General features: G+C 32.6%; 2 protein-coding genes and 1 long non-coding RNA gene across 4 annotated transcripts; 1 reads left to right on the top strand and 2 right to left on the bottom strand.

Annotated features, from left to right (window-relative positions):
- Positions 1 to 6,324: 6,324 nt before the first annotated feature.
- Positions 6,325 to 9,547, top strand: LOC110736004. Of its 2 annotated transcripts, none has more exons than XR_002514182.1 (3): positions 6,325 to 6,557; positions 8,923 to 8,976; positions 9,086 to 9,547. It is a non-coding gene; the product is annotated as an uncharacterized LOC110736004 (long non-coding RNA). The 2 variants fall into 2 exon arrangements; XR_002514183.1 differs by lacking the exon at positions 6,325 to 6,557 and adding an exon at positions 8,047 to 8,458.
- A 428-nt stretch (positions 9,548 to 9,975) lies between these two features.
- On the bottom strand, positions 9,976 to 11,615 carry LOC110736258 (glucan endo-1,3-beta-glucosidase-like). Its single transcript, XM_021916429.1, has 2 exons — positions 11,489 to 11,615; positions 9,976 to 11,149 (listed from the first exon to the last, which is right to left on the bottom strand). Exons 1-2 carry the CDS (start codon positions 11,565 to 11,567, stop codon positions 10,194 to 10,196), a joined length of 1,035 nt encoding a protein of 344 aa, XP_021772121.1. The 5' UTR covers positions 11,568 to 11,615; the 3' UTR covers positions 9,976 to 10,193.
- Positions 11,616 to 19,186: 7,571 nt separating this feature from the next.
- Positions 19,187 to 20,611, bottom strand: LOC110736005 (glucan endo-1,3-beta-glucosidase-like). Its single transcript, XM_021916166.1, has 2 exons — positions 20,498 to 20,611; positions 19,187 to 20,235 (listed from the first exon to the last, which is right to left on the bottom strand). Exons 1-2 carry the CDS (start codon positions 20,556 to 20,558, stop codon positions 19,280 to 19,282), a joined length of 1,017 nt encoding a protein of 338 aa, XP_021771858.1. The 5' UTR covers positions 20,559 to 20,611; the 3' UTR covers positions 19,187 to 19,279.
- Positions 20,612 to 21,296: the final 685 nt, after the last annotated feature.

Below are 21,296 nucleotides of genomic sequence, written 5' to 3' on the forward strand. Positions count from 1 at the left end.
TTGTAGTTCCTCTGTCCTATGATACTTTATCCATCTATTTTTGCCTTTTACAAATTATGTATTTTGATCATTTTTTTTTTACCAAAATGCTGTTAGAAATTTAGAATACATTTTCAAAATACTAAACTTTTTACAATTTCTTTTAATGAATAATGTATGATATTTAGGTGAAAGATGTATGTTAACAAACAAACATAATAAGTCAAAATGAGTAATAGGTAAGGTATTACGGAGTATGAATTATGAGATGAAAGGAGTATTATATACCCTATCTAAAAAATGAAGGGGATATTTGTTCTGTTTTATCGACAATGTAACTTAAATTAACCATTTTTGCTACAAATGCAAATTTGATGGTTTAGTTCCTTATAATAAACTCCATTTTTGTTCGTTTATACCCTTATTATCAGTGAGTTAACCAACTATGGATTACCTATTTCTTAAGAATATAGTCTATCAATGTTAATGTCAACACACATACAAAATTAAATAACTGAACAAGAACTGAATTCCCAACCTCTTAAAATATACGGAGTACAAAGTTATATACGTACTCCGTAGTATAGAGGGAGTAGTATACAAATATATATATTTTTTTGGTTACACGCTCTCGCAATCCGAAGTCCCGAACCATTAGGCTGAGACATATAAGGCTGAGCTTATTGGCCATTATTTTAGATCTAACCAGTTGAGATCTAACCAGCTGTTGATGACGTAAGCTTCGAAGAATATTATTTTGGGCTTTATTTAAGAAGTAAAATGGGTATTACGGTTTAAAAGTTATCGCTCTTTTGTATTATACGGTCCATTGATATGGTCCTTTTCTACTCTTTCTAGCATAGATTCTTCTTGTACTAGGCTATATGGTAAGATTAACCGTTATTAGCTTTTAATTTAACGTAGTAAAATTTATAAATCTGAAAAAAGAGATTAGGGTGAGGAAAACATAAGTACTCCATACTTTGTAAGTACTTCTATGTAATTATACTAAATAAATGAAAGTAAATTTCTCTTAAAATTATAGTTGAGAATTTTGGTTGAAAATTGAAAAAGTAGCAAAAAGGTAAATGAATAGTCAATTTTTGAGAAAAAGTAGAGGATTAACTCATAAACCTATCAAAAGAGTGTATATTGCAATTAAATTGAGACATTCCAACTAGAGATTTGTGTTAGCTAAATTAGGATCAAAGATTATTTAGACAAAGGGATTAAATTTGGCATAAAGTAAAATTTACTAGTAATTTGATTGCACAATTTGGCAATATGAATGAGATTTTGTCAGGATTCTAACAGAAGTGGCTAAAATGAGTGGTTAGGAGATGAAGCTAGCCTTCATTCACATGCACACCATATTGTAAAAGACCAACAATCTTTGCTGTAAAATTACGTGTGACAAGACAAAGGAAAGAAATGTATGTACAATCAGATTTCAGACTAAAGTACTAGAGTAATTAAAGTCGTTAACCATGCATTGTGGAATTTGTAAATTGTAAATGGTTATTCTAGGGATACAATAATTATCTAATTTGATGCAAACTACCTTTCAAAAAAAATTTGATGCTAACTAAATTGACTTTTATCTAATTTTAGAAAGTAGGGCACCTTGACTGACTAAAGATTTTAACAAGAGGAAAGGAAAGTGGAACAGAGTACATCGGTGTCGATTTTCGAAAATTTAATCGATAATAAACAATTTTGCAAAACTAACATTATTCGTGGAGGTGAGTTTTCGATGTAGTTTAAAACTTTAATTGGACACTATTTTGAAAATCAAAGTTATTTATTTAATCTTGTCAACAACAGTGTCAACGATAAAAGGTCATAAAACTAGTCAACGTTCACATATTGTGTATCGCCATAACAGTGTCAAGGTTCCATGGTTTCTAGGTTTGAAAGAGGAAAGAGACTCAATAAATAGGGGAGGGGGATGGGTGTTATAACTATAGTGTATCAAACAATTGGACTTGTTATTATTGTTAAAATTGTATACAATTTAAGCATAAAAGTAACAAAGTTACAAATATACTCTTACTAACTTTATTTTTCTAAATCTTCTCCTTTATTTTTTTTTGAATTATAATCCCCATCCTCCGCTTATACCAATCCCCCTAGGTATCATATCATATCATATCACATCTCACTAATAAATAAAGCCGGTCTCGCAGCCAAACCACGAGACAACAACACTTGACATTCCAGTTTTTCGCCAAGTGTCACGCCACATAGGCGACAAATAGATATTATTGTGACACATGTGATGCTAAGTAAGCGAATTTTGGATAGATTTTTAAAGATAAAAAGTTGTATAGAGTTTTATTATCGATATACTTCTAATATTTCATATATACAAAATTAATCATAACTTTTAATAAATATAATTCGGTACTATTCGTTTTAAAAAGTTCTTTAAAATAAGATCCATTTATATTATATTTAATTTACTTACAAAATTAAATAGAGAATTAGCGAAAATAAGTTTTAACCATGAAAAATAATTTTTGTTTTGGTAAAAATACTTTTTGTTCGGTAAAAATAATTTCAGATCAGTAAAATATATTTCAATTCAGTATGTCTAAATATCTTACATTATCAAAAGGGATTATATGATCGTATTTAACCTTCAATCCAAAAAGTTTATCCTAAACTTTCATCAACCATCTGGGTATCGCTTGGGCACAAAACTAGTCACTAATAAGTAAAGCCGATCTCGCAGCCAGGCCACGAGATAGCGACACTTGGCATTCCGGTTTTTCGCCAAGTGTCGCGCCACGTAGGAGATAAATAGGTACTATTGTGACACATATGATGCTAAATAAGCGATTTTTGGAAATATTTTTTAATATAAAATTGTTACTAGAGTTTTATTATCGATAAAATTTTAATATTTCATACATAAAAAATTAATCATAACTTTTAATAAATATCCTATAACTCAATTCTATTTCCAACATCAAATTTGTTTTAAAAAATTCTTTAAAATAAAATCTATTTATAATATATTAATTACAAACTTTTATACATAGCTGGTCAAACCGTGTCACCAACTATTACAATATCAGAGTTACTTCTTTAGTGCTATAGGAGTTACTTAATCAGTGTTATAGTGCTTACTCAATCATGTTATAGATAGAGGTTACTTAGTTAGTATAACAAGGGTTACTCGATCAGTTTTATAGGGGTTACTTTGTTCGGCCAGATGGTGTGGCCTGGTTAGCCGCATACAAAATACATTGTTACTACTTTATTTAAGAAATATTAGGTAATCAGTAAAATAAGTTTTAATTAGTAAAAATAATTTTGGTTTGATAAGAATACTTTCAGTTCAGTAAAAATAATTTAAATTCAATAACAATAATTTCAAGTCCATAATAACATAGATATCTATTTACAAATAAAACTACAAAAAGTACATTATTATATAAATAAGCGATATGATACGTATGTCTAAATATCTTGTATTATCAAAAGAAATTACATGATCGTATTATTGAACATTCAAGCCAAAAAGTTTATCGTAAAGTTTTATCAACAATTCGGGCATCAACATAGATATATTTACAAACAAAACTACAAAAATTACACTATTATATGATATTGTAAGCCTAAATATCTTGCATTATCAAAAGGGATTAGATGACCATATTTCATATTCAAGTAAAAAGTTTATCCTAAAATTTTATCATCAATATAATTTAGGCATCGCCAGGGCACAATATCACCATTAAATAAAGCCGGTCTCGCAGCCAGACCACGAGATAGCGACACTCGACATTCCACTTTTTCGCCAAGTGTCGCGCCACGTAGGCGAAAATTAAATATTGTTGTGACACATATGATATTAAGTGAATATTGGATAGTTTTTTTAAATATAAAAATGTTGTATAGCATTTTATTATCAATATACTTCTACTATTTCATATATACAAAATTAATCATAACTTTTTATAAATATCCTTGGTTCTATTTCCATCATAAAATTTGTTTTAAAAAGTTCTTTAAAATAAGATCTATTTATAATATATTTATTTTATTTAAAAAATAATAGAGAATTAGTAAACAAATAATTTAAGTTCAATAAAAATAATTTCAAGTCAATAATAACATAGATATCTATTCACAAACAAAACTACAAAAAATACACTATAATATAATTAAATAAGCGATATGACATTGTATGTCTAAATATCCTACTTTATCAAAAGGGATTGTAGGACTATATTTAACATTCAAGCAAAAAAGTTTATATTGAAATTTTATCAACAATCTGGGCATCGCCCGAGCACAAAACTAGTAACTAATATATACAGTTAAACTTTTAGTCAAGCCACAAAACAGCGGCACTTGGCATTTTAACTTTTCGCCAAGTGTCACGCCACGTAGGCAACAATCAATTATTAGTATGTCACGTAGGATGAAAATGTTGGATAAATTTAGATATATTTTATAAGATAAAAAAGTTAGTTAAGATTTTTATTTTCAATAAAATTTTGATAGATTTTAGGATAAAATTACCGGTTTAGAGTTTTTTTTCGATAAAATACCAATAATTTATATGTATGTACAAATAAAATTATAATCTTATTAAAAAATAAATTATAACTTTCAATAATTATTATCTTAATATATAATTCATTATTTTTATATCATAATATTCGAGTTAAAGAGTATTTTAAAAAAAAAAACCCATTTATGATATATTTTAAAAATTATAACCCACAACTTTATGATCGGTAGTAATATATTTTTAATTTTATAAGTATGATTGTCAAGTGATTATTAACCCATGAGTAAAAAATTCGAATAACATAAATATTTTTCTCATATATAGTGTATATTTCTATAATATATATCCTACGTCAAAATATCCCAAATCAAAAGGATATACACCTCTTACATAACAATGTTTGTATCAATGATGTGTTTTAAATTTTGGCATATAGATAAAACTTTTATTTTAAAATTCAATTACAAATCGGGCATAGCCACCAGAATTAAAATTTCAAATAGACAATTGTCTTTAAAAAAAAAAAGAAGAAATCCTTAAAGTCTAGGAGCCGAATACTTACTTTCAAACTGAGGGTTGTGAATAAAGTCTAGGAGTACTCAAATTATTAAATGTCAATCGAACCGTAAAATTAAATAACTCATCTAATTCTGGACATTTAAAGCAACTAATATTTCAAACGTGGTCATGGATAGATGTAGACATTAGTGATAATGCTTTTGAGAAAATAATTATTTCTTATAAATATTTTATAAGTAGCCAATTAATGTAAGGATTTTTAAAACATAAGGATATATATTATGGAGGGAACCTGGGGCATCGCCCGGGGGTACGTACTAGTCACTAATATATAAAGCCGGTCTTGCAGCCAAGCCACGAGAAGTGACACTTGGCATTCCAGCTTTTCGCCAAGTGTCGCGCCACGTACGCGAAAAATAAATATTATTGTGATACATATGATACTAAGTAAGTGAATTTTGGATTGTTTTTTTAAGATGAAAATGTTGTATAGAGTTTTATTATCAATATACTTCTATATATACAAAATTAAGCATAACTTTTAATAAATTTCATATAAATCGGTTCTATTTCTGTCATAAAATTCGTTTTAAAAAGTTCTTTAAAATAAGATCAATTTATAATATATTTAATTTATTTAAAAATAATAATAGAGAATTAGTAAAAAAAACATTTTAAGTTTAATAAATATAATTTCAAGTCAATAATAACATAGATATTTACAAACTGAACTACAAAAAGTACACTATTATTATTTAATTAAATAAGCAACATGACATCGTATGTCTAAATATCCTATATCATCAAAAGGGATTGTAAGACCGTATTTAACATTCAAGTAAAAAAGTTTATACTAAAATTTTATCAGCAATCTGAACATCGCCCAGGCACAAAACTAATAGAATATTATTGAGGGATAAGGGAGTTTTTAATCTTTGTTCCATCCCTCTCTAATCCCAGCCCTTTCCCAAAATCCCTATTCCTCTTCTTTTATCCCCCTAGACACACATGTTGTTACGTGTCTTATGACGAAGAAAACCTAGAAAACAACAATATAAAAGGGCAATACGGCAATATGTAAGGGTGGGGAGTAGGTTCACATGGGAGGTATCACCTTCTATGGTGCAACATGTATGTGTCAAGGCGCATTATGATTATGATTTTCTTAGTACCAAATAACAAGCAATAACTTTCATATCAATGTACAATAGGCCAAAGGTCCTCCCTCCATCATTTAGTATAATACAAATATGTAACAAAATCTATATAGTGCTATGATTTTCCATCAATAGAAAGATGCTTCTTTTTCCTTAGGTTTTTGTTTTAGTGCTCATTTTTAGTCAAGCAACTAGTACCACCACTTCCATTCTATAGCTTATATACTCAAATCAAGGCTTTGATTGTTGTTGTGATACGAGCTTAAATCAAAATCATAGATCCATCCTTATTGCTAAGTCTAGTGTGAGTAAAGTTGGTTATGAGGGAAAAAAGGAACTTATTATACACAACAATCAAGCAAATTTTCTCTAACGAGGTTAGTTTGCCTAATTAATCTGAGCTAGTTGTTGTTTTGTTCACTTAATTAATTATATACGTCAGCCTACGTGTCGGTAGAATAATTTATGCTTATGAGGTCAATAAATCGATATATATGAGCTTAATTAGGTTTCTTTTCGTTCTACTACTAGTGTATCTCACAGTTTTCAAGTTTTAGAGAATTTTTTATATAGATTTATAGGCGATTAAATTATTTAAATTATTGTATCCACAAAATCATGTTAATAAAGAGCTTAAAAGTTACAATAAGGGTTTATTGGATATTTACTATTTGAAATGCGAGGTTGAATTCGCTTAAAATGAGAAGAATCAATATTTATAAAACTTTTTTAAAAGATAATTGCTACAGTAGTTAAGAATGGATCGGAGAAAGTATATGAATGAGCAAACACCCCGGATTATGCAAGAATTATGTGTTAGCTAGTTGGCTCAAGTTTTTACCAATGTATGGGTACTTGTTTTGCAAACTGTGTATGCTAAATCAACTTATCAACCAAAGAAAGAACTAAATCAACCAATCAGATGAATGGAGGAATTGTATTACATACTACTCGTAATCAGCTTGAGATTTTAATGGATTCCTCAGAATTTTATGCATTGTCTCTGAAATTGAAGTAAAATCAGAAATGTATGGAGCACATAAAATTCAGTAGGTCTAGATGTTGACTTAAAAAAAATCTGGTAAAAACATGATGATAATTTGCAGAGCAATAAATATATTGATGACCAAAACCATTTGAACTTGTCAGAGAGGTTACAAATTACTGTTGTTGAACTGTACTATCATAGTACTGTTATTATTAATTCCTTATCCATCTATGTAAGATTGTCTCATTTTTATACGGAGTATTTTAATTAACCAATAAAAATTATTTTTATTCAAGATTTACTCCCAATTTTTTGCTTCCTTTTTTTTGAAGTGCTTTATTAAAGCTTGACACACGTAACAAAACTTCAAAACTCTGACCAATAATATTTTAATTATCAATAAGTATAAACTATAATAATTAAAAGTTAAAAATCTATTCATTAAAATGATTTCAATAAGTACACATAAGATTATATTTTTTCTTATATATAATTCACAAGCATTGATCAAAGTGGTAAGTGAATAAAACAAAAATGGAACACTTAGAATAATAGAGGGAGTACAACTTTACAAGTACTCGTATAGTCGTACTCCGTAATACTTTAGTTATTAACTCTACATTAAAATATAAAAACTAACAATCCATTCAACAATACCAATATACAAGTACAACTTTTTTTTAAGGTGAAATGTAAAATGAGCAAAATAATAAATAAATATACTATAAAATGAGAATCTACTTCTGTTTGCATCCAGATGCAAGTGTAAAGAGAATTATTTGTGAAAGATATAAGATATACTTAGTAATTAATATCAAAAAATATACGAAGTATATTTTAGTATTCCGAACATGTATCAATAGGATTATTTATGTTAGGATATGATTAACTAAATTATACGGAGTATCAACTTAAATAATCCTAAAAATCTTGCCAAAAAAAAAAAATTAAAAGTCCTAAAGATATTATTTTCCTAATTTCAATATGAAAATTAAATGAGACAAATATATTTTTCGAAATGGATTATACCTCATATCTCTACCAAATGAGTACATGGGATAATATATAAGGGCCGAAGGGGTCAAGGCTTCAAGAAAGTACATCATTAGGTACCAAAATAAATTTCGTTGAGCAAACCTTCAACCATATCACATAACACAAGGAAGAATTAAAATTATCCAAACCCCACATAATAAACTGCGACAAATTTGTTGATTTTCTCTCTTTAAATGTTGGGAAGCTGAGGATATATTATCGACAAAGTAATTAACGTATCAGCAGTCAATCAAGGTAATGCTATTTTGCATGTTTCTTCCTCTCTTTTCAATTTTTTTTTATAAATAAATCGATGTAACTACGTAAATTATATTTTTGTCTTTTCTCAAGATTGAACCCGAGTTTGTATAATAATATTAGATGTCGAGGGTGAGTACCATACCATGAACTCCATATATCTCACGTTGAATCAAATTTTGTATTTTTGATTGTTTTACTGTCCAATGGTTGTAATTAGGTTAAACTTATAAGTGTTGAAGGTAAAGTTTTCAATGCATGGTTAATTAATTGGTTAGGAGAAAACATTTAAACAAAACAAAGGCATTCAATGAAATTCCAAGCTAATTTTGTTACATTAAATTATAAATGTCTTGTAGTTTGCTAGTATTATATTGTTCATATACTTGTTATCATACTGTATTATATTGTTTTTACTAAATTTTAACTATGATTTTGTTTTCCCTTACAATCTTTTGTAGGTATTGAGGAAATAAGAGAAATGGATTTTGAAAGTTTTTCCCAACAACCAAGAGGTTAGATAATTTTTGGTTTTGTACACTTGAATAATGAAAATCTATGTAACACAAATTAATTAAGGTTATCACATTGTTTAACACTTTGTACTTCGTATGTAATTTGTAGAATTGGAAAGAGTGCAAAAAGAGCATGATGAAAAAACTAAAAGGATTGAAGAGTTAAAGAGCCAAATCAATGACGCGAAGCGCGAATTAGAGAAGAACAAGAAGGAAGAAGATGTCAAGAAAAGGGAGAGCTTCAAGTGTCTTACTCAAAATTACAACCAGCTGAGGCAAGAATTTGATAAGATGTGATTTACTAAGACATGTGGAGTAATAAACTTAATTAGGTTTCTAGATTGGGATTAAATAATAAGAAGCTAATGCTAGTTAATCAAGGATCAATTCAGAGATGATTGATACTTGATTATTCGTGTTTAAGATTAGTGTAGTAGTATATGTAGTTAGGTTTATCAATGCTCATATTTACTCGTATGTAATAAACTATGCATATTGTGCTTGCTTTGAATAAGATTATGTGACCTTAATTTGGGTGCAAAATAATGTGACGTTGATTTAGGTGCAAAAATTATGTGACTTTATATATGATTATTGTGCTTGCTAGTTAATTACATTGATTGTTTTATTCAATAAATAATAAGATCTTGAAATAACTTGAAAAATATAGCTCTAGTATAAAAACGTGTGTTCGATGCATGTGTGAGGAGTCATATGCCAACCACAATTATGTTAATAATTTAATATGAAGTACGGAGTACTTATCACTCACTAGAATACAATTGGGCCAAGATTTAAACGGATATTTTTACTCCAGTGAAACTTGGGCATGCGAGATGTTTTTATACGGCTAAATGATGGTCCAGTATAGGAAACCAAGCCTCTTTCAACTCCAAGCATAGTTGATACTTCTAGCTTGCTTTTTTTTTTTTGCATGACTTTTTTTCTAATGATAATTTACATAAATAAGTTTTTACATAAACAAAAAAAGTTACCACGTACATAAATAAGTTCGTCTTATATTATTACTTCTCGTAAAGGTAAAGAGAACTGCCTTATTGAACCGACACTCCTAACAAATCTGTTTAATCCTGTTTCATGGTCAGATTCGCTAAGTGTGTGATGAAGGCCAAAGAAGATTGTCTTATTCGATGTAGTTCATAAAAACACGTACATTTGTACACACATACATTACATACAAATGCCCCTTGTTTTCATTAGAAACTAAGGTAGCCATACTTTGATTGTTGATTTGGATGAAAAAGCCCAAAATTACGCTCAGTTTCAGGCCCTTGTTTTTCATTTTCATCAAACATTGCAAACACGTACGTCTCAATAGGCTGCCCTGGTGTTAAAGGAGTCCCTTGCTTCACATGATTGATCAAATTTCTATTGTAGGTCATCGCGTTGGAAAATGTGGCACCAAATCCTCCGTTGGATGGCCATCCGCTCTCGGATGCTGCGGCACGTAGATGATGATGTCCACCTGCCCTCCGCAGAGCCGCGTACACTGAATCTACCATTGCATCAAATAAATTTTGGTAACGTAACCCGTTATTAGGGTCCGTAAAAACATATCCAGGGGATGTAAATAAGGCATAGTCTAGTGAAATATCTTTTGGATCATTTGCATAAGCAAAGTACGGGTAAACATTAACCAACAAAGGCGAGTCGTGAGTATTCATAAAGTCGATTATTGGGGCTATATACGACGGATCCTTAAATTGGCCATTAGATGGTGGGTACGAGTTTGTTATTAGGTTTGCATTAATCGCCGTAGAAACTTTAACTTCATCATTTTCATTGTTTATATTTAGTACGTCAAGTGCATATTGAATATTTCGCATAGCTGGTGCGACTGATGATGCTGGTTCACTAGACGGGTCAACTTCATTCCCCACCACTATGTAACTAATCGAGGATCGATAGGGGAGGACGTTGGTTCGGACCCAACGGTATGCAGCACATCGACATGATGCTATGGACCGAATATTTTCATTTGCGACGCCTAACATGAGTTTGATGTCTGTTCCTTGTAAAGCTTCAAGAGTTGGTTGGTCCGGAAAGTATAGTCTCATTGCTTTTATGTTGTTAGATCTGTAGAGGTTCACCACATCTTGTGGTGATGGTAAGTTGTTAGCAATCTTTCCATAGCTTACACCAACTTGTGCCTCTGCCATTCATAATATCACAAAACATTAGTATAAGCTAAGTGTGAGGTAGTTGATACAAAATTTGGGTAAGTTTTCCTAATAATATTAAGTTTAGTCGGTCAAAGTGACTATGATTCAAAAGTTATAAAAGTATGCATATCTTATGTTATTTGATAATCGCTTTTACATTATCGAGCGTTATGAAGCAAGCTAAGCTTTAGTTAACCGTGTCTTTTCTCTAGTACATAACAATATAACATAGCCTAGCCTTGTAAAAAAAAAAAAAAAAAAAAAAAAAAAAACAACCATGCATGTTTATTAGTTTCAGATTTGATGGCAACATAGTAAGAAATAGATACCTGTAGGACGTAGGCTAAGCAATAAGAATGCTGCGATGAACAGCGAGACGTTAAGGTAGCTTATAGCCATGGCATGCATAGTAGTTAATGTTGTGTTGTGTTAATTTTTTTTGATAGTTTTTACTATAAAGTTGTTTAATTTGCCACTATATATAGAGTAGGCAACACAACTCACAAGTTTCGATACAAATCTACATCAACTAGTGGAGGAATAAAATATGCTCCCTCCTAAATGATAGTTACGTACACCAACGAGGATATGGTAGAGTGTAAAAAGTGAGACATGTGTAAGAAAAAGTAAGAACGACTGCTATAAGTGGGGTTTTTGAAAGACAAAAGTATATTATAGAGAATGTGGTAACTGAAATTTTGTGTAAGAAAACATTTTTAAAGATAGGGACAAATAAACTGTAACAAAAAGTAAGGAACAAATTACCGGTTAACTACAAGTAATTAGCTAAGTAGTGTTGTGTACAAAAATTAGTCTCTAATACCATGTAGAATTATGTATTGTGAATAAACTTTGGCTTAATTCTCATTAACACACAATCAATCAATTTATAATACAAGCAATTAAGTTTCCTACCTTATATCAACTTAATGAAATAAGATAGAATATTTCCTAAATCTAACTATATTATCCAAAATCTAAATGCTATCTTAAATTCCCTAAATATATCTTAATATGCAGTTATATTGCCTGACAAGACTACAGAGTCTTAGAGATGTGCGTAGTACGAGGTTTAGTTTCTTTACATGACATTGTCTAATTAAAATGATAAAGCTTGTTGATTTATTAGGATAAACAAAAATTTAACGTAGAACTTCTATTATAAAGTTATAAACTCGGACATATACATTTATATGTGCTATACCTAAATGATGTATGACATCCATTGATCCTGCATGCACGCACTTAGCAACGAAGTAGACATACTAGAACAAGTCAAGAGTCAAGAGTAGTAGTGGAATGCCCACTTGAAAATTTCAATATTGGTCTTCTTGAGTGGGTGTGCGCAATTAGCCTTCAGTGGCCTAAGTAATGTTCAATTTGAGAATTGTTAACTGGCTTAAGCTCGTATAGTATGCAAGAAAAGTCGATTATAATTAGTTTTAAGCAATCCAATTGATATATCATATGTTTTGCGTTACAATATAATATCTTATTTGGTTAAATATCTTGCATAATTAAGATCAAGTTAGCATTATTATATGGAAGATATTTTTTTTTAATGCTTGCTACTCCAGTGGACTAACCATTTATCTCGCGTGCTACCAAATTCAAATCCCTCAAACAAAGTAAGCCTTTCAAGGTTATTAATTATATTTTATATCAAAATTCAATAATTAATCATTTAATCATATACTCATATCTATTATATCTGCCAAGGGGTGAGGTAGTAGTATCCACCTAAAATAATATGATTGATACTTCCTCTTTAAAGTGATCAGTGCATGTAAATTTAGAAACTTAAAGCACGCATCGCATGTATAGAGATCTAGTTTTCTATAACGAAACTCAGTGTGTTCGTTAGATAATTGAGCTCTAATTGATTTTACTACTGTTAGTCTATTTTTTTTTTCCCTCCTATGATGATGCATAAAGGTGGGCACGGCCCGGAACGAGCCCGCTGCAGGCCCGGCCCGGCACGGTGGCCCAGCCGTGGGCCGTGCCACGGACAGCGTTTTGATTTTTCTGGCACGGCCCGACACAAGCCCGCTGCTAGCCCGTCGTGCTGGCCCGTGGCACGGCATGTAGGCACGGTCCGCCAGGCACGGCCCGTCATGCCAACGGTCAAACACAGCCATAAACGGCTATTTTTGCCAATTTTTCTGTTGGAGCAACGGCCATAAACGACTCTATTTCCCCTATTTCTTTCCCAAATTCCCTATAAATACCAAATTCCATTCACTTCCCAAATCACAAATTCACAATCTTCCTCTCTTAATCTCTTATATTCTCTAATAATCCTTAATCTCTTATATTCTCTAATAATTCTCTTAAATTCTCTAAATATTATTTCTTAATATCGGAAAAAAATTAAAAGTTCGTAATCGTAATTAGTGGAAAGCGTTGAAGCACGGTTGTAAGATCTAAACTAATCTTCAATTTATTATTGTTGTTATTGTTATTATTACAATTATTGTTAGTAATTATTATTGTTGTTATTGTTATATTTGTTGTTATTAATTATTATTATTGTTATTATTATTGTTAAAATTGTTGTTATTAATTATTATTGTTGTTATTTTTATTATTACAATTATTGTTATTAATTATTATTGTTGTCATTGTTATTGTTATAATTGTTGTTATTAATTATTATTATTATTGTTAATTAGTTATTATTAAAATTATTATTGTTAATTATGGCATCAAGTAACCCATCATCATCTAGGGGGAAGGAGAAACCCCGACTTGTCCCACTACAAGAAAACAGCTGGATTCCGATGGAAAAATTACGTCGGAAACATAGGAAATTCCGTCGGAATCTGGCTTTCCGACGGAATTCCGTCGGAATTAGTCTGTCATAACAGCCTTTGTCGGAAATTCGACCTTTTTCGGCGGAAATTCTGTCGAAAGGCGGTCTTCCGACGGATCTAATTCTTTCGGTGCTGTTTTTGACTTTATTTGAGATTTCGTCGCAAATTTCCGACGAAAATTTCCGTCGGAGGTGGGTAGGTTTCCGACGGAATTTTTCGTCGGAAGAGGTACATTCCGACGGAATATTCCGTCGGAAAAGGTATATTCCGACGGAAAAGTCAATAAAAAAAACAAAAAAACAAAAAAGGGCACCCCCACCCCACCCTACCCCACCTGCCCAGACCACCCCCACCCCACACCCACACCCACACCCACACCCAACGCCCCCATACCCACCCACCCAGCCTACATCCCCTGCCCCCATACCCATCCCCTACCCCATACCCCTTAACCACCACCACTCCCCACCCCACACCACACCACTAGCCCACGACCTCACCTACCCTTTAACCGCCACCACTCCACACCATCCCCCACCACTCCACAAGCCCAAACCTTAAACCATGACCACCGTTCACCACCAAAAAAAAAAATTAAAAAAAAAATCAAAAATCTGAATTTATCAGTAAAAATTACCCAAAATATTTTAAGGAATTAGATAAATAAACCCAAAAAATCGAAAAATTCGACAATTAAACCAAAAAAATAAGAGAAACAAATTACTTAATATTATAACTTATAACGACAATTAAACCAAAAAAGTATACAATTATCTCATAAAATTTATAACTTAATATTACAATTACTTAAAAATTAACCATAATCGATCAGAAATTTATTAAAAAGAAAACTAGATCTACAATTAAAACAAGATCTACAATACTTGATGTTGTCGTTGTTGTTGCTGTGCAATTGATGTTGTTGTTGTCGTTGTTGTTGTGGCCGCCTGAGATTTGTTGCACGGTGGTGGTTGTACTCTTCTTTGTTGTTGTCGTTGTTTGTTGTGGGTGATGGTGTTGGTGATGGCGTGGTGGTTGTCATGGTAGAAGAAAGAGGGGAAGAAAATAGAGGAAAGAAGGAGAAGAAAGATGCAGGTAGAGGGAAGAAGGAGAAGAAAATAGAGGAAGAAGGAGAGGAAAGAAGGCTGACCAGGAGGAGAGAGAAAAAGAAGAAAGGAAAGAAAGAGGAGAGGAAAGTGGCGGCTCTCAGGGTTAGGGTTTGGTTTTCTTTTTTTAAAGAGATTTTTTTTTAATTAAGATTCCGACGGAATACTAATCCGTCAGAATATTTGGGATTTCCGAGGGAATATTCCGTCGGAATTCTTGCGACATATTTTATTTCCGCCGAAAAGTTAACTTTCCGACGGGAATTAAATTCCGTCGCAAGAATTCCGATTGAATTTCTGTCGTAACGTACCTTTTCCGACGGAATTTTCTGACAGACCCTAATTCCGTCGGAAAGTTCGAATGTTCCGAAGGAATTTAGGTCCGTCAGAACGATTCCCTCGGAAAACGGCCTATTTCTAGTAGTGTCTGTGGTAGTAGTTCTAGGGAATCACCTAATCCAACGAGCCCCCAAATTTCGAGTCCGGCCATTCCAACCAATGACCCCGGTAACGTCCCCCTAGGCTTCGAACAATTTAGGCACGATGGTACTTCCGGTTTTCAACCCTACAATATGCTCGGATTTCCACCACCAAACCAATTTCCACAATTCAGTCTATTCCCACCAAATTACTTTGACCCACAAAATTTTTATTCTAGCCAAGGTAGCCAACAAACCCTAAATGCCTCCGGTTCTACTACTAACCAAAAAACCCCCGATTCTACAAACACCCAATTCCCAAACACACACGAGGAATGATTAACCGAGAGTGAGATGGTACTTGTCAAAAGCCGCAAAAGTGAGGTATGGCGTTATTTCCTCCTAAGTAGAGACCACCTAAGAGCAAAATGTAAAACATGTGGTCATTCATTCTCGGCAAAATCCACATCGGGGACGGGACACTTAACTAGACACATGAGAAGTTGTGCAAAACCAGCTAGTGATCCAACCCAGCCAAAAATTTCCCAATTCCATCCACACGGCTTTACCTATAACTATGAGAGGGATAGGGATGAACTAGGGAAAATGATAGTACACGTCGAACAACCTTTTCTTTTCTCCGAAAGTGACCCATTTAACACTTACATTAACAAAGCATTACAACCCCAACATAAAAGAATCTCTAGGAAAACCGTTCGTTCCGCCGCCATGAAAAACTTCCTAGAGTACAAAATGCGGTTACAAGCCGAATTGAGTAACCTTAACTGTAGAGTGTCTTTGACTGCTGATTCTTGGGATAGTGGTTATAAATATCACTATTTATGTGTGACTTGCCATTTGGTAGATGATAAATGGTTGTTACAAAAACGAATAATCCATTTCAAAATGCTTGAATACCCCCACACCGGTATTAACATTTCTCACCATTTAATGGAAGCAATAAATGAATACAAACTTCGAGATAAAATGATGTCTATGACATTTGACAATGCAACCGCAATGACAAATACTGCTAATTATGTCAAACAAAACTTGACCGATGTAATATTAGATGGTGATGCACTTCATACTAGATGTGTTTGCCATGTTCTTAACTTGTGTGTACAGGATGGATTTAGAGTAATGGGTCCATATTATAACAAAATTGGAGAAACTATTATGTCTATTAATAGCTCAAACATGAGATACCAAGAATGGAAGAGTTTTTTAAGACAACAAAAGATAAGGGCAATAAAAAATCAAAACCGATTGCCCAACTAGGTGGAATTCCACCTCTGACATGTTAACTAACGCAATTGAGTACAAGAATCCGTTGACAATTTTTTATAACCAAAAATTTCCAAACAATGCTCTGTATGAGGATGATTGGGCTAAATGTGAACGATATATGCAATTTTTACAGTTATTATATAACATGACGTATTGTTTTTCTTCTGTTTATAATCCTTGTGCTCAAAACTTTCTTTCAAATGCATGTTTACTCGCCCAACTTTTCGCTGATCATCGCAACCAAAGTGATTATGATCAGTATCTTCCAGCAATGGAAACAAAGTGGCGTAAATATTATAGTGAAATTGCTTTGATTTATATTTTTGCTTCCATATTAGATCCTATGCAAAAGTATGAAAATACATTTATGTTAGTTGACATTTACTTTCAATGCATGCTTCTTGACGATGATGTAGATGCCTATAAGACTAATGTGAAGGATCAGTTTTTTGCTTTATATAGAGTCTATGAAGCCAAATATGGCACCGTTCCTCGCTCAGGGCCTTCCCAACCATCCAAAAACGTAAGTAAGAAGGCCAAACATTTATTTTCACAAGCTACTAACTTGATTTCAAGGTTTTCAGGTGATTCATCAATAAGGAGAACGCAAAGCGATGTCTCGGAGTTGCAAATGTACTTGAGTTACGACTTCACCAAGGGCATGGACGACGATGAGATAAACAGCCTCGACCTCCTTGCATGGTGGAAACAACAAAGCACGAAGCATCCAACTTTGGCGGCAATGGCACGGGACATTCTTGGTATCCAAGTCTCCTTCGTTGCCTCCGAACGAGCTTTCAGCGCATTTGGGAGGGTTTTAGACGATAGAAGAACAAGGATAAAACCCGAAACACTTGAAATGTGCGTGTGTTTCAAAGATTGGTTGGATGCGGTAAATCGATCACAAGACCGTTCTTACGACGACAACGACAACGACAACGATGAAGGAACCTCCGCTTCCGACTGTTCGGGTTCGGCTAGTTCCCAATCTATGCAACTAGCCTATGACCTTGAAGCCGAAGCCGAAGACGAAGACGAAGACGCACAAGGAGAAGAAGAAGAATAGATAATTTTTGTATATTGTACGATTTTTATCATTATCAATATTATCATTTTACGATTTTTATCATTATCCAATTTTTGTTTAATATCCTTGTACGATTTTTATCATTATCATCATTGTACAATTTTTTCAAGTAATAATAATATGAAGTATGCATTATTCACATCCAAAGTCCAATTTGCCTTTTTTTTTTCGTTAAGTTATAATTCGTAAATTAATATAACAAAACTAAAATTATAATAATTAATAATACAAAAATAAATGTAATAAATTATAAACATTAAACTATAAAGTAATAGTATAAACTAAATATATAAATTTAAATATTAAATATAAAAAATAATAAAACATAAATATTAAACTTAATTTATTTTAGAAAAATAATAATATAAGATTATAAGTTATAAACTATTAATAAATAAATAAATTATAAAAAAAGGGAGGAAGGCAGTAGGCCAGCCCACCAGGCCAGCACGCAGGCCAGCACGGCACGAGCCCGAATGGCACGTGGGTCGTGCCGTGCCGTGGGCTGGCCTGTGACTTGGGCGGCACGACACGACACGTCTACTTAGGCACGGTGGCCCGCGGCGGCACGGCCTGGCACGGTGTCCACCTTTAATGATGCATATGTACTTTTTGGAAAGAGTGTAACACCTCAAATCATTTTTTTTTGTTTTTTGAAGGGACACTTCAAATCATCTTAATTAGTCGATTGAGGGATTACTTCCCCAAATAGTTTGGAAATAATGGAAGCTTCACGACACGTCTACTCAGGCACGGTGCCCACCTTTAATGATGCATATGTACTTTTTGGAAAGAGTGTAACACCTCAAATCATTTTTTTTTTATTTTTTGAAGGGACACCTCAAATCATCTTAATTAGCCGTTTGAGGGATTACTTCCCCAAATAGTTTGGAAATAATGGAAGCTTATTATTTGGGTGCATATGTGCAGCCCATATACTACGTGCAATTTATAGAGTTGACATAGTATGTTTAAGTTAGGTTGAGTCATTCATAAAATTTGTCTTAGCTACTTGGATTATCCCTCGTTGCCGTGTATGATCAATAACTAACTTAGTTTTGAGGGGTGGTCGTCTATATTAGTACATCACTTGTCCTTGCAACTCAATTACACCAAAAATAAAAATAAATTATCCTTCATTGCCATGATGCATGAATATGTCAATTCTTATCCATAGTTATCCAATATTTAACAATGATGTTCCATTCCAAATTCATTTATCCAATATTTAACAATGATGTTTCATTCCAAATTCATTTATGAGAAAGCGAAAATATGAACTTAAATACTAAATTGCAAGCAAGGCCAAAACTCTATTCAAGCATTAATGTTTATATAGATGCCAAGATTTAACATAAATTGGTAACCAAACATTTTATTTATACTCTAAGCATATAGTGTACATTTAGAAGTTGAGTTGTCCATACTTAGATTGTTGATTTGGATAGAAAATCCCAAAATTGCGTTCACTACTAGCCCCTTGTTTTTGATTCTCATCAAACATCGCGAACAAGTACGTCTCAATAGGCTGCCCTGCCATCAAAGGAGTCCCCTGCTTCACATGATTGGCCAAGTTTTCATAGTAGGCCTTTGCATTGTCCATTGTAGCAGCAGAGCCACCGCGAGATGGCCATCCACTCTCCGACACGATGACACGAGGGTGGTTCGCTCCTGCCTTCCGTAGAGCCGCGTACACTGAATCCACCATTGCATCCAATAAATTTTTGTAGTCCAACCCGTTGTTAGGATCGGTGAAAACAACTTCAGGGGCGTTAAATAACGCATAGTCAAGTGAAATATGTTGTGTGTCGTTGATGTAAGCAAAGTAAGGGTAAATATTAACTAACAAAGGCGAGTCGTTACTATTCAAAAAGTCTATTATTGGGGTAATATATGACAGGTCTTGAAATTGGCCATTAGATGGGGGGTACGAGTTTTTAATTAAGTTTGTATTAATGGCCGTAGAAACCTTAATTTCATCGTTTAAGTTATTTGAATTTTGAGACGCGTTTAATGCATATATAATATTTTGCATTGCTGGTAAGACTGACGAGGCTTGTTTATCAGATGGGTTAATTTCATTCCCCACCACAACGTACTTGATCAATGATCCAAAAGGGAGGACATTTCTTCGGACCCATCTTTTCGCAGCACACGAACATGATGCTAAGGACTCAATATTCTCATTCGCGACTCCTAACATCAGCTCGATGTTTGTTCCTTGTAAGGCTTGAAGAGTATCTTGATCAGGAAAATAGAGTCTCATTGCTTTTATGCCATTGGATTTGTATAAGTTCACAACATCTTGTGAAGATGGTAAGTTGTCTCCGATCTTTCCATAACATACTCCAATTTGTGCCTCTATACATTGAATAAATACATTAATCAACACATTTTTTTTTTAAGGAAAATCAACACATTAATTAGCTTAGTAGGAGTATAAGTACAAGGGTATGTAATGTTATTACATGCATAAAAACCAATTTAACTAGCTTTTTAAGAAGATAATGACAAAGCAAACTCTGAATTAGTTAATATAATGGCATTAAGAGTTATGTATCAATTAATTTTTGATTATTTACATTTTGCAAATGGCAAGATTAGAATGTAATCAGAGAAATACCTGTAGGGTGTAGGCAATAGAATAAGAATGCAGCGATGAACAGCAAGGTAGTGGCAGCCATTCGAGTTAAATTTCTAACTTAATGGTTTTAAGTCATGCGATCATTTCATTTGGCTATTTATATAGATTATGTATGCGACACAACTCGAGAGTAGTGGTTGACCGTGTACAAATGAAAAAAAGAGCTACTAATGTAAAATACTATCATCACAGTTACATAGGTCTTTGAAAGTTCGACTCACTTGATATTTGCACGGTTTTTATAAAAGTGCACCATAAAAAGATATAAAAGTTGGTACTACTTTATACACCCGCTTAAGCTGATGTTATTCCATATACTCAAGGTACGTATACTTGGTTCCACCCCGACCCCTAATATAATTTCAAAAGTTGTACTTGGTTCTACCCCCTAATTAATTCTCACCATGTACACTCCCTCCGTCCCAGAATATCTGGGATGTTGGACTATTTTCACTATTCATGTATTAGCTTTGACCATAATTTTTTACTAACATAATAAAAACATATTTGATCAAATAAATATAATTTTCATTAATATTTAATTATATAAAAATAAAGTCAAACTAGTGCATTGACAACATGTGTGCAAAGTTGATTGTGTCAGATATTTTGGAGCAGCGGGAGTACTAGAAAGCAAATCGTGTGCTCCAGATTATGTTGTAATGTCATTATTAGGTCATCACATATATACTAACACATCAATATATATATATATCATCTCTCTCTCTTTTTTTTTTTAGATATATTATTTACTGTATTTTATTGATAAAGTAGAGTT

The sequence above is a fragment of the Chenopodium quinoa genome, unplaced genomic scaffold (assembly GCF_001683475.1).
Source record: "Chenopodium quinoa cultivar QQ74 unplaced genomic scaffold, ASM168347v1, whole genome shotgun sequence".
Lineage (NCBI taxonomy): Eukaryota > Viridiplantae > Streptophyta > Magnoliopsida > Caryophyllales > Amaranthaceae > Chenopodium > Chenopodium quinoa.

Bases quoted from the DNA above. Each gene is read 5' to 3' on its own strand.
- LOC110736258 (XM_021916429.1), bottom strand. From the start codon at position 11,567: ATGCATGCCATGGCTATAAGCTACCTTAACGTCTCGCTGTTCATCGCA. The intron at 11,150-11,488 runs GTATCTATTTCT...TATGAATGGCAG, and splicing joins GCTTAGCCTACGTCCTACAG to AGGCACAAGTTGGTGTAAGC.
- LOC110736005 (XM_021916166.1), bottom strand. From the start codon at position 20,558: ATGGCTGCCACTACCTTGCTGTTCATCGCTGCATTCTTATTCTATTGC. The intron at 20,236-20,497 runs GTATTTCTCTGA...TTCAATGTATAG, and splicing joins CTATTGCCTACACCCTACAG to AGGCACAAATTGGAGTATGT.